At 32.8% G+C, this 14,309-nt stretch overlaps 1 protein-coding gene across 1 annotated transcript; it reads left to right on the top strand.

The window, feature by feature from the left end:
* The first annotated feature begins 11,480 nt into the window (after window positions 1–11,480).
* Window positions 11,481–13,466, top strand: LOC108487026 (UDP-glucuronate 4-epimerase 6-like). Its single transcript, XM_017791230.2, has one exon. It carries the CDS (start codon window positions 11,787–11,789, stop codon window positions 13,149–13,151), a length of 1,365 nt encoding a protein of 454 aa, XP_017646719.1. The 5' UTR covers window positions 11,481–11,786; the 3' UTR covers window positions 13,152–13,466.
* The last annotated feature ends 843 nt before the right edge of the window (window positions 13,467–14,309 follow it).

Below are 14,309 nucleotides of genomic sequence, written 5' to 3'. Positions count from 1 at the left end.
CTTTATGATTGATTTCAGACATGAATACTGTATGGTGTAGAATATCTATTTATTTAATCTGTAAGTTTTGGTAATGCTCTTTAACCCTGTTTCGGTGACGATTTCGGGTTAGGGGTGTTACATGTAAAACTAGACAAAACTTTGTTTTTCCAAGATATTTCATCTCAAATTCTTTGTTTAAATAATTTACTGCATTTTGAAGCTCTTCATGTAATACCCCTAACCTGTATTCATCGCCGAAATAGGATTACGAGGCATTATAAGATAATACACATCATTCACATACATTTATACAATCATAATCAAAATCGATTCAATTCATTCACATTGTCCCTTATAAGGTCTTACAGGACATTAAAACATGCTTAGAAGTGGTTCAGGACTAAACCGAAAACATTTGCAAACTTTGAGAAACTTAGAAAATTTTTCAACATTTAAGGGTCACACGCCGGTGTGAACAGGCCGTGTGCCTCACACGGCTACCAGACACGCCCGTGTCACAGACTGTGTAAAAACAGGGCATACATACTAACTTGTACCATACGGCCGAAGACACGCCGTGTACCATGGCCGTAGGAAAATTAAGGGGATTACTAACTTGGGTCACACGGCCGACAATACTCCCATGTGCCAGCCCGTGTGTCACACACGACCAGTAGACACGCCCGTGTGTCTTGGCTGCGTCAAAACTGTAGGGTATACTGCCTTAATTCGAAAAGGTACCCAAGAGGACACATGGCCGTGTAACATGATCGTGTGTCGCACATGATTGAGACACACGCCCGTTTCTCTGTCCGAGTGGACAAAAATAGGCCATTTGAAAAGCCAATTTGCCACCCTTCACTCATGCACACATAGCAGCCAATTTGGGGCCATTTCCATACACTTATAAGCAGCCAAAACATACCAAATCCACACACTTATCATACCATCTATCATCAACCATTTCAACTACTTTAATATATCAACTAATAACTAACCAAATTTGCAACCACTTAGCCATATCAACAACCATGACAAACATGCTTAAACACATGGTAAATTATAAGCATCACATATATCATTTGTCAACATATAAATCAAGCCAACTCAAATGGCCATACATATCACCATTTACAAGTCAAATCTCATGGCTAAAATCATAAAACATGTCATCAACTCACTAGCTTATACATGCCATATACCATATTTACAAGCATCCAAAAATACCAACAAGTAGTCGATAGTGTGACAGTGGTTCCCGATGATCCCCGATGTCTAAGCTAGCTTCGATAATCTATAAAACAAAGACAAATAGCACACAGTAAGCTTCATAGCTTAGTAAGTTTGTACCAACAATACTCAACAGTTCATAAAATACAAATCATAAATTAATAAACACTTAGTAGTTCTCATATCATCATTCAATTCTAATTCATGACCATTTATCGTGTATATATAAATTCATCAAGCTTCATACACATAGTATCAACTACCACATAGGTATCATATGTACCTGTACTTTCCTGTATTTATTTATCTCATTCTAACCTCTTTGTTTAATATGTTAATTCCTTCAGAAATCTTTCAATGCTTTAAGAACTCACACACTTATTGCATAAATGTTTAACCGAAGCTATCATGATATCACACACTTAGTGCCATCACATTAAACTGAAGCTATCTTGGTCTCGCACACTTAGTGCCACATTAAGCCGAAACTACTCCAATTCGCACACTAAGTGTTGTATATGGCCGAAGCTATCTCAAAACGCAACTAAGTGCCAAACATAACCGATTTATCGTCATACGCATTCGTATTCGTATATCTACACTTTATACATTATTAAAGCATTAAAAACATAATTGTAACAATATTTATCATGTACGAACTTACCTCGTACTCGAAATTGACGAATCGGATCAATTACACAATAACTTTCGATTTTCCCTGATCTAAATCCTAATTCTTTCTTGATCTATATGTATTCAAAATTAACTCAATTAATCACCAATTTATTCAATTTAATCCAAAAACACATAATTTTAGCCAATTTGCACTTTGGCCCTAAACTTTCACATTTGAACAATTTAGTCCTTATTTCATAACAACACAAATTACTCAAAATTCAATAAGACCCATGCTTGGATGAATTCTCTATAGGTCCCTAGTAGCCTATATTTCTCATTTAATTTACAATTTAACCCCTCAATTTACATTTTTCTAAATTTAATCCCTAATATGCATTTTTACTAAAAATCACTTTACAAAACATGTATATCAAACACCCAGCTCTCATATTTCATCATCAAACATCCAAAAACACATGAATTCATCAATGGAAACTTTCAAAATCATCAAAACTTTCAAAAATTGAGGCATGAGCTAGCAAGAACACGAAGCAACGATCACAAAAACATAGAAATCATAAAAAATCGAGCTAATATCATACCTTAATCAAGCCAAATACTTTTCGAGCCCTAAAAGCTCTCCCAACCCTTATTTCTTTCCTTATTTTCGGTCAAAATATGAATAAAGATGAACATTTGGTTTTGTTTTACTTTGATTATTGTTTAATTAATAAATTACTTAAATAACCTTATTAATACACATTTAAATCATCAAATATAAGGCTATCTATGTCAAATTCCATTACCAATGGTCTAATAACTACATAAGGATTAGACACCTTTTATCAATTAGAATGAAACTTTTGCATTTTACGCGATTTAGTCATTTTTCTCAAATTGAGCTATTAAACGATAAAATGGGCTCACGAAATTTTCACACACATATAATCACATGCTGTAAACACCATAAATAATATTAAAAAAATTACGACTCAAGTTTGTGGTTTCGAAACCACTGTTCTGATTTAACTAAAACTGGGTTGGTACACTTCAAGAGTTCTAATAATATTTAGATCATCAACACAAATAGCAATTATCACAAATTTTGATTCAGACTTTTTTATAAAAACACATAGGCAGATTTGATCGTTTTTATAACATTTTTTTAACAAATATTCACTAAGACGATTGTACCACATACGTCCAAATTGTTTTAATCCATATAAACTTTTCTTTAATCTGATTGAGCAATTTTCCTGGAAAACTCTATATCCTTTAGGGATTTTAAATCCTTTTGGGATTTTTATATAAATTTCACTATCAAGTGTACCATACAAATAGGCTGTAACAACATCCATTAGACGCATGTCAAGTTTTTCACATACTGCCAAACTAATAAGATATCTAAATGTGATTGCATCCACCACAGGAGAATATGTCTTTTCATGAACAATGTCGGGCCTTTGTGAAAACCCTTTTGCTATAAGTCGTGCTTTATATGTTACGACTTTATTTTTCTCATTTCGTTTTCGCACAAATATCCATTTATATCCTACCGGCTTTACATATTTAGGTGTTTGGATTATAGGACCAAAAACCTCACGTTTAGAAAGTAAATTTACTTCTGCTTGAATTGCGTCTTTCCATTTTGGCCAGTCTTTTCTATTTCTACATTCCTCAATAGATTTAGACTCAGGGTCATCATTTTCTTTTGTTATTTAAATAGCAAATTTATAAGCAAAATTGTTGTCGACAACTATATTTTTTCGGTTCCATCTTTTCCCTGAAGCAGCATAACTTATTGAGATTTCTTCGTTATCACCATTTTTAAGTACCTGAACCTCTTCTGGGGTTTTTTAATTAGTTATATCTTTGGCCTCTTCTTGGGCACTTGCCTCCACAATATTACCATCTTAAATAATTGCTCATTTCCTTTTACGAAGATTTTTATCTTTGCAACCGATTGGCCTTCCACACTTCAGGCGTGGATTACTTTCTTTTACACTAACAATGTAACATCCCAATTTTGGACCTAATCGAAACAGTGGTTTTGAGACCACAAATCTGAAGAGGAAATTTTTTTTTTATTTTTATGGTCTACAATTTTACGGAATGATTTTGTGAAAATTTTGTTCAAAAATTTTGACGTTTGGGCACTCAATTTAGTCAAAAGGACTAAATCGTAAAAAGTGCAAAATTTGAGTTCTACATGCTAGAGGTGTCCAATTGTATGAAATTTTAAATTGGATGTCCTTATATGGTGATTAGACCATTGGTTAAGTTGGTGGACAAAAATGGACATGGTTAGGCATGTTTCCAAAGTTTTTCATTAAGGGCATTTTGGTCATTTAGTTATTAAAATGAATTAAAAACAAAATTAAAAGCCAATTTTTGTCCATCTTCAACCTTTTGGCCGAAACTTGCATAGAGAAACCATGGCTAGGGTTTTTCAAGCTTCCAAGCTCGATAGTAAGTCTGTTCTAGCCCCGTTTTTAATGATTTTTACGTTTTTACAATCCCAATAACAAGATCTATCTATTTCTACCATTAATTTGAGCTAGGGTTCATGTTTAAAAATTGAATCATGTGTGACATGCATGCATTTTGATGTATAATGGTAGAAAATGAGTGTTGGGTGTTAAATAAACGACTTTTACTAAGCAATTTTAGATGAAAATGTCCGAAAGGACCATTTTGTAAAAGTTGTAAAAATGGTATAAAAGGGTTTTTATGAGAATTATAGTTTTTTATAGTTATTAAAATGGTTCATCTAGGCATATAGAGTGAGAAAATTGAATAAAAATCACTTTACGAGCCTAGGGGCAAAAGTGTAATTTTGACAAAGTTTAAGGGCAAAAACATAATTTTGTAAAAATGTGATTTTTGGAACACATTTAAATAATGTGACTAATAATTGGACTAAATATGATATTAAAGATCAAGGAAAATGAGGATTGGACCTAGATCGGGTGAAAAATAAAAAATCGACGGTTAGGTTCCTTTTTACTATTTTGGTGTCGAGGTAAGTTCGTGTGCCAATAATATTGCAATGCTATATTTGAATTGAAAATTCTATATTATTATTGCATGAATGACATGATTTAATATATTGAAAAGTGATGAAAGAATGGTATATAAAATTTGTGAAAATAATGATATATGACTAGTAGCACATGAAATGCTTGATGGTTCAATCATTGATGACTTGCTATATAATAGCTGAATATATTGAGAATTTGATATAATATGATGTTTTATTAAGTTGGATAACTTGTGAAAGAGTGAAAAGGAAGGTAAGTTTGTATGTAAATAATATATTGTTTTTACTTATAATATTTTGTTATTATATGAAAGGTGGTTGCATATTGAATGATCACTTGATGTAAATTATGAATTGAAATTGATTATGGATGAATTGGTTAAATGTTGAAAAGTAAGGAATTTTCCGGTTGGACCTTCAGAATAGAAAAAATACGAATGATTTGTTGTGAGAACACATGTGTAGTACCATGTGCAGGCTACTATGTATTTAAAATGGTTTTAGGTAACGTGTGTAGTACTAAGTGCAGGCTCCTACATGTACCAGATGGTTAGGTCGCATGTGTAGTACTAAGTGCAGGCTACTATGCGTACCCGATAGCTTCGATCACATGTGTGGTACTAAGTACGGGCCACTATGTGTAAAAGATAGCTTTGGTCACAAGTGTGGTACTATGTAAAGGCCACTTTGTGAAGAAGGTAGTTTTGACTACAAGGGTGGTACTATGTGCAGGCCACTGGGCATCCGTTATTATTCCGATGTGTTCAACGAGATATGACTAAGTGTAATTGAATATGACTATGTGATGAATAAGTGAAGGTTCGTGTGTGTAAATTTATGAGCAACGTACTCGAAATTTGATCGAACTTTGGTAAGATTGATATGGAGTAAGTGTTACAATGAAAGTTACTACAAAGAAAACATGAAAGAGTGAAATTTAGTAATAAAATAGTTTTGGACAGCAGCAGTTGTGTGACTTTAAAAAATCACAAAAAATGGTGGAAATCGAATTAGAAGTTGAATAAGATATAAAATAAAATATTATTGAGTCTATTTTTATATAAAGGAAACAGTGTAAGCAAACTAGTTTCATATTATGAGATATTTGAATTTTTGTGAGACAGAGTCAGAATGATTTAGGAATCCCCTATTCTGATTTGGGAAAATCATTAAAAATTGTAAAAAAATAATTGTGGGTCATAATTTATATGCTTAAAATCCTTAATGAGTATATTTTCGAAAAAATAAACGAGAACATTATCCAAATCTTGTACGAAGAGATAATTAATTTTTAGTACAAAGGGGTCGGAACTGTCAGACAACGAAACAGGGGTGACTTTAAAGAATAAACTGTACTTATTGGCTAAACCAAAAATTTTGAAAATTTTATGGCAAGAAGATATGTGAGTCTAGTTTCTAGGAAAATTAGCAGTTCTCAATTTGGAGTTCCGTAGCTCTGGATATAAATAATTTAGTGATCGTGACTCGAGAAAATAGCTTAACTGGACTTTGAATAAATAGAGAGAAATTGAAAAATAGCATGTTAATAAATTGTTTATTATTTTCATGCGAGCTTACTAAGCGTAAAGCTTACTCCCTCCTTTCCATTTCTTTTAGTGTTGTCAAGTCGGCTCGGGGTTGGAGATCGTCGGAGGCAACATCGCACTATCAAGCCAATACCTTTGGAGTATTGATACATATGTTAGAAATATCAAGTGAGTGGCATGTATAGGGACTTAGTTCTATGACATGTGTTATTATGATTTGGCTAAATGTATTGGCCTATATTGAGCTATTGTATATGGCCATGACAGGTGGCTCATATTGATTATGGTTTGTAAGTGAGATTTTGCAATTCTCTTTAGGTTAGTAAATGAATCTGGCAATTGATTGGCAATGTTTTGCAAATGTATGATCCTTTGAACTTCTTGTTCATGTTGACTTGTGCGAGGATCTAATTGAGACAATGATGATCCATTCCATGTAATTTCTTTTACCAGTTGTATTTTCTCTCCCCCTAATGTTGGGAATGTTGTTTCATCAAAATGACAATCAATAAATCATGCAATAAATAAATCTCTAGTTAATGGTTCAACATATTTAATTATAAAAGGAGATCCATAACCAACATATATTCCCAACCTCCTTTGAGGACCCATCTTTGTGCGTTGTAATGGAGCAATTGGAACATATACTACACATCCAAAAATTCTAAGATGAAAAATATTTGGCTCCTGACCAAAAGCCAATTGTAATGGGAAGTACTTATTATATTTTGTTGGCTTTAAGCGCACAAGTGTTGCTGCATGTAAAATAGCATATCCCCACGTTGTAACAATAAGTTTTGTTCTCATAAGCAATGGTCGAGCTATTAGTTGGAAGCGTTTGATAAATGATTCAGCTAAACCGATATGTGTGTGAACATGAGCTACAAGATGTTCAACTTTTATCCCAATTGACATACAGTAATCATTAAAAGCTTAGGATTTTGATTGCATAATATGGAAATTGTGCTCTTATTCGAATTATTTGAGTAAGCAGTCTCGCAAACGCCAAGTTGCAAGTCGATAATAAACACACATATGAACACCTACTAGATGCATATATTAATACCATAAAATATCTGAATGGTCCACATGGTGGATGAATGGGCCCACATATATCACCTTGAATACATTCCAGAAATGCAGGAGATTCAATCCCAACTTTAGCTGGTAATGGTCTAATAATCAATTTTCCTTGAGAACAAGCAACACAAGATAAATCCTTGAATTCAAGAATCTTTTGGTTCTTTAATGGGTGTCCAATTGAATTCTTGATGATTCTTCCCATCATAATAGATCCGGGATGACCTAATCGGTCATGACAAATAGTAAAGGTATATGGTTCTACAAACTTCTGGTTTGTAGTAACATGTGACTCAATTGCACTAATATGTGTATAATATAAACCTGATGAAAAAGTAGGTAGTCTTTCCAAAACATATTTCTTTCCACATTCAACATTTGTAATATATAGATATTCAATATTTTTCTCATTCATAGTCTCAATATTATATCCATTAAGACGAATATCTTTAAAACTCAATAAATTTTTTTGAGACTTAGTGGAATATAAAGTATCATCAATAACAAATTTTGTACCTTTAGGTAATAATATAATAGCTCTTCCAAAGCCTTCAATAAGTTTTGAACTACCCGATATTGTATTAACATAGGCATTACTCATTGTCAAATGAGAAAAATATTTTTTCTCTTTAAGTATCGTATGTGTTGTAGCACTATTTGCAAGATATATGTCTCCATTGATTTTAGGTCCATCAAAATTTTATTGAAAATTCATATTCTTCAGAAAAACAAACAAAATATAATATGAGAAACATTACAAATATTTATTAAATATATAAATTATTCTTTATGCAAGAAAATAAAATATACTTAAAACAACATAAAAATGTCAAAATAACATCAATTTTTCTAATGATTCTCAAAGAAATCTGCTACATCTAGGTGCGTTATATTATTAAAGTCATTAAATTTATCACCCTTGTAGGCACGGTCAATTTTAGTATTTAGTGAATATCTTCATCTTTTGCCTCCATTTCATCATTTTGGGATATAAAATTTGTCTCTATCTGCTTTCCCTTCTTTTTAAAGGATTCTTGATAAAGTTTCACTAAATGCTCAAACGTACGACAGATACGTGACCAGTGCCCTTTCATACTACAACGGTAGCATATATTCTCAATAATCTTTGAAGGATTATTTTGACCACTTCTTTCTTGTCTTTCATTGTTATTCTTTTTCTGGTGTTTAGAAGTATCATTGTTATGACCATCATGATAATGATTACTAGTAAATCCTCGACCACGTCCCCCACTACGTCCACGACCACGGCCATGACCTTTATATGTTTTATTTTCATAATTATTGTGTACCGCTACATTCACTTCAGGGAATGGTGTAGAACCAGTGGGACGAATTTCATAATTTTTCTTCAACAGCTCATTATTTTGTTCAGCCACCAAAAAGCATGAAATTAATTCAAAATACCTTTTAAAACATTTTTCACGGTATTGTTGCTGCATGAGCACATTAGTAGCATGAGAGGTTGAAAATATTTTCTCTAACAAGTCCTCATCAGTTATGTTTTCTCTATATAATTTTAGTTGAGAACTAATTTTGAAAAGTTATAAATTGTATTCACTTATAGTCTTAAAATCTTGCAACTGTAAGTGCATCCAATCATAACGTACTTTAGGGAGTATCACCATTTTCTGATGGTCAAATCGTTCTTTCTAATTTTTCCACAACTAAAGAGGGTATTACACTATTAGATATTCCACTTTTAATCCTTCATGTAGATGATGACGAATGAAAATAATTGCTTTTGTCTTATCTTGATTAGATCCTTCTTTATTTGCTAATACAATATTTCCTAAACCTTTAGCATCTAGGTGAATTTTAACATCTAACACTCATGACAAATAATTCTTGCCTGAGATGTCTAAGGTCACAAATTCAAGTTTGGCAAGATTTGACATTATAATCACTTGAATCAAAATAAAAAAATATATTAGTAAAATAATAAGCATTCTCAATCGTAAAATAATTCAATTTTATATACCAAATTTGCTAAATAGTAATATGTATGTCGATATTGGTATAGAGAGGAATAGTCATAATAATAACTTAACACAAATTACATTAACTAAAATTTCTTTTAATAAAAAAACATGTATATATAATTATCATTATTAGATTTGAGTTGTAAAAATAAATGTGCAAATGTTACCCAAAGTAAATATTTCATCTAGAAAATAAAATAAAAGAATTATGAAAATATTATACCGTATATAGTTTAACAGAATTATACTGGTAAATTATATAAAGTCGAAATGACGTGAATTTCACTATGAACTCGTAGAAGCTCGATCGATAATGTGTTATAAAATAATTAAATAAAAGAACATTTAAAGTAAATAGAGAATTTTCTTGTCTCCTTTTACATTTATAAAAGAGTTATATATAAGCTATTGACATTCACTACAAAATAAAAGAATGAAGCTTATTTAATAGCTTCATTAACACATACATTAAGCATATTTAATAATGAATATGGGGTTTAACTCATTACTTTCATAAATGCTTAAAGGTTATAAACATCCATTTAATGTATTTATAACAATTTTTAATTATTTAATTTTTTACACACATTTGATAATTTATAATAAAAATCATCTGGTAGAATATTTTTCGACAAAAAGAAATGATAAGTAACTACTTATCATTAGAGGTGTTCATGGGTCGGGTTCGAGTCGTGCCCAACCAAAATTTTAGGCCCATTTGCTAGGCCCAAACCTGGCCCAAAAAATAAGCCTAACATTTTGCCTAATCCCGACCCAGATAAAAATGCTAAAACTCTGGCTCGGCCCGGCCCGCCTGTATTAAATTTTTTATATAATTTTTAAATATATATAAATATTTCCCAACAGATGAAAAGAAATTTTAAAAATACTAATACTTAAATAGTAGCAATATAATACTGAAATTGTAATAAAATAGGGAGAAAACAATAAGAAAATAGCATTAAAACAATAATAAAAAATATTTTTTGTCCTTTTGTGAATTAGGGTCGAACAAAATACCTTACTCGAGGCTCGACTCATTTTTTAAATAAAGCTTATTTTTAGCTCAAATCTATTTTTGAGCTTATATTTTTACTTAAACTCTATCACTTTTCGGTGAAGGCAAGAGAACATAACTACTTATCACTTAATCAAGAATATTTTAATTTATTTTACACTTTATTTAAAATAATATGAAATGTTTAAAAAGAACAAGGGTAAAGATGTGAAATAAAAATAATAATTTAATATTGATATTTATTAAATAATCTAGGAAACAGATTTTAGAAATAAAATTGAGTAGTAGAATTTTGCGTTTAGCAGAGAACATTTTAATGTAATATGCTATTGTACTTCATATATTGAATTCATAGCTGTGTGTAACAATCATTTCTAAAGTAGTTTATATGAATTTTTGAGGGAGTATCATAAAATTAATTAGATGATTGTTTTAGTCTTTATTCATGACAAAGCCAGTTGCTATGCCTTTAGAAGGCACATGAGGGGAGTGTTCTTTTTTCTTTAACTTTAAAGAAGATAGCTGGCAAAAATATCCCTATCTCCTATGCATTGATTTGATTCACATTGTAATTATCACTGAAATTGTGGGCCATTTATTGCTCGCTTTCCATTTGTCAATTTTTGTGAAGTAAGCTAAAGTTATGCTGGCCAAAAAACTCTTTGTTTTGTGTTCTATTTCCAAATTGGACACTTTCAATTTCAGTTTTATCTATCTTTTATTTCAATAAAATATCACCCTTGTTGTTCCATTTTTAATTTATTTATTTTTTTAATTAAAAAGAGTATGTAGCATAAGTCTTAGTGTCAATTATTGATTTAGTAGTAATTTCTATGTAGATTCAAGTGGAAATGAGTTTTTCAAATGACTACAAATATAAATGTGTAGTACAAAATTATTTTTTTTTTTTATTTTGATAAAATAAAAAAAATTTATATTAGAAATTGAATTCAAAAGTGGCATATCTGAAGTTGAATTATTTTTAAAAAAATAAAAAATAAAAACTAAAAGTGGCGTCCAACCAATGGCCACCACCTTTCCCCTCCGTTTCTCTTTATTTTATTTATTTTCCTTCCAATTCTCTTCCCCTCTTTATAATCTTCCATCTACACACTTCTCAACTTCAGGGCTCAACCTCTCTTCTCCAACACATTGAGCCCTTTTTTTCCTCTCTTCCCGAAAAGGAAAAAGGTGAAAGCAATCACACCCAATAACACTTTCAGTAGTAAACAAAGCAAAAAAGCAAACCCCCAAAATTAGTTGAAAAGAAAATGCCTACACCACCGGACACCAGCAAAACCTTGAAATTAGAGAGATACAACAATTATCTCCGAAAAATTCACAGCACCAAACTCATCTCGGCTTCCTCTAAACTTCTCTTTCGTGCAACCCTTCTCATTGCTTTGATTCTGATCCTTTTTTTCACCATCAATTACCCTCCTCTTTCCGATACTCCCCACCATGTTCCTCCTCACCACCGTCTCCACCACCACAGCTTACTTTCCACTTCCCTTTTCTCCGCCGGGGGCGGTGCCGCCTGGGAGAAACAAGTGCGACTCTCTTCCACGCCACGTAGAACCAATGGGTTCTCCGTTTTGGTCACTGGCGCCGCTGGGTTCGTCGGTTCCCACTGTTCCCTCGCTTTGAAGAAACGAGGCGATGGGGTTCTTGGTTTAGACAACTTCAATAACTACTACGATCCGTCTTTGAAAAGAGCCAGGCAAAACCTTTTGAGTAAGCACCAAGTTTTCATCGTCGAAGGTGACTTGAACGACGGGCCATTGCTGACCAAGCTATTCGACGTTGTGCCCTTCACTCACGTCCTTCACTTAGCGGCTCAGGCCGGCGTACGTTACGCCATGCAAAACCCACAGTCGTACATCAGCTCCAACATTGCAGGCTTTGTTAACTTGCTCGAAGTAGCCAAAGCAGCCAATCCTCAGCCATCCATTGTTTGGGCATCATCGAGCTCCGTTTACGGCCTCAACACCGAAAACCCATTCTCCGAACGCGACCGGACAGACCAACCGGCTAGCCTTTACGCCGCCACAAAGAAAGCCGGCGAAGAAATCGCCCACACTTACAACCATATCTACGGTCTTTCCCTTACGGGGCTAAGATTCTTCACGGTTTACGGTCCTTGGGGAAGACCCGACATGGCTTATTTCTTCTTCACTAAAGACATCCTACAAGGGAAGTCGATTGACATATACGAGACGCATGATCAGAAAGAGGTGGCGCGTGACTTCACCTACATAGACGACGTGGTGAAAGGGTGTTTAGGGGCGTTGGACACGGCGGAGAAGAGCACCGGAAGCGGCGGGAAGAAGAAAGGGGCGGCTCAGTTGAGAGTTTACAACTTGGGGAACACATCGCCGGTCCCAGTGGGGCGATTGGTATCGATCCTGGAAGGGTTGCTGAGCACAAAGGCCAAGAAACATGTGATCACGATGCCAAGAAATGGGGACGTGCCCTTCACACATGCCAACGTGACGTTAGCCTTCAAGGACTTCGGGTACAAGCCCACCACGGATTTGTCCACTGGGTTGAGGAAATTTGTGAAATGGTACATCAGTTATTATGGGATTCAATCAAAGACAAGGAAGGAAAGTCAAGCTACCGGTGAATCTGGCTAAGAACATTGAGCTTCATCATCAAGCACATGGTTGGTTGGTTTTTTTTTTTTTTTTTTTGAATTTTGTATTTTTGGTCCTATGATGTAAAAAAAAGGATCAAAGTGTTGGAGGTGTTGTTACTGTAGCATATAGATATAGATTAATATTTGATGATGATATAGAAAAGGATAAATGTGAAAAGAGAATTAAAAAGAAAAAAAGTGTAGAATTGTGAAGATGAGGTAAGCGTAATAAGGTTGTAGGGTCTGCTAGAAAGGATGCAGATCTTCACAGCTGATTTTCATATGAAAAAGAAAAAATGATTTGTGATTTTTATTTCATTGCTTACAGTATGAGGTATGAGCATCGTATAATGTCGACTCTAACATTCCATAAATAATCTCTTTTTTGCAACCATATATATGTTATTCAACTTACCTCCTCCTTGGACAAAAACAATTACAAATTTCTTCTTCTTTTCATTATATAATTACTATTCATCTTTCTTCTTTGTGTTGCTTTATTTTTCTACTATACATGATTCCCCCTTGGTTTCGGTATTGGTTTTGCTTTTTAAGGAATCCTAAGAGGAGGATGAGAAATTACAAGTTTTTAGGATCCATTTAGGTCAAGTTACACCAAAGTTTTTACTATTTAAAACTTTAACAAAATATTTATATATATTTCTTATTATATTTTAATTTGAACTTGTACCAGTCTAAAATTGATTTGGTAAGATGTAATTTCCTTTTCCTAGTCAATGATTAATTTCTCTTGCATGATTATCTTCTGATATAACATGTTTATGATCAGTCATCATATAAACATAATTATGCCCGATAATATGCTTAGATTCAGGGTTATAATAAAGGGATAGATTTCAAATATACAAACTTTGATTTAATTTATAATTTGATGGACTGATTTTAGTTTAAATGTATAAAAAAAAAATTAACTCTACTTTTTTGGGAAAATAATGATTTTCATTAAAGAAGAAAAAGGAATACAATAGCCTTTGAAACGTATAAGCAACTAAAATGAAGAGTAAAAGCTTTCCTCAATTCAACACATAAAATCGTGAGATAATGAACAGACATTAAAATAAAATCACTAATACTAAACTAGAGTAAAAGAGAAAAACTAATGTTGATCCTCTAGAAACTTTAGAGCATCTGGTGT

Source organism: Gossypium arboreum, chromosome 10 (genome assembly GCF_025698485.1).
Source record: "Gossypium arboreum isolate Shixiya-1 chromosome 10, ASM2569848v2, whole genome shotgun sequence".
Classification (NCBI taxonomy): domain Eukaryota; kingdom Viridiplantae; phylum Streptophyta; class Magnoliopsida; order Malvales; family Malvaceae; genus Gossypium; species Gossypium arboreum.
The sequence above is the reverse complement of the archived record's forward strand: the minus strand, read 5'-3'. Positions and strand labels throughout refer to the sequence as shown.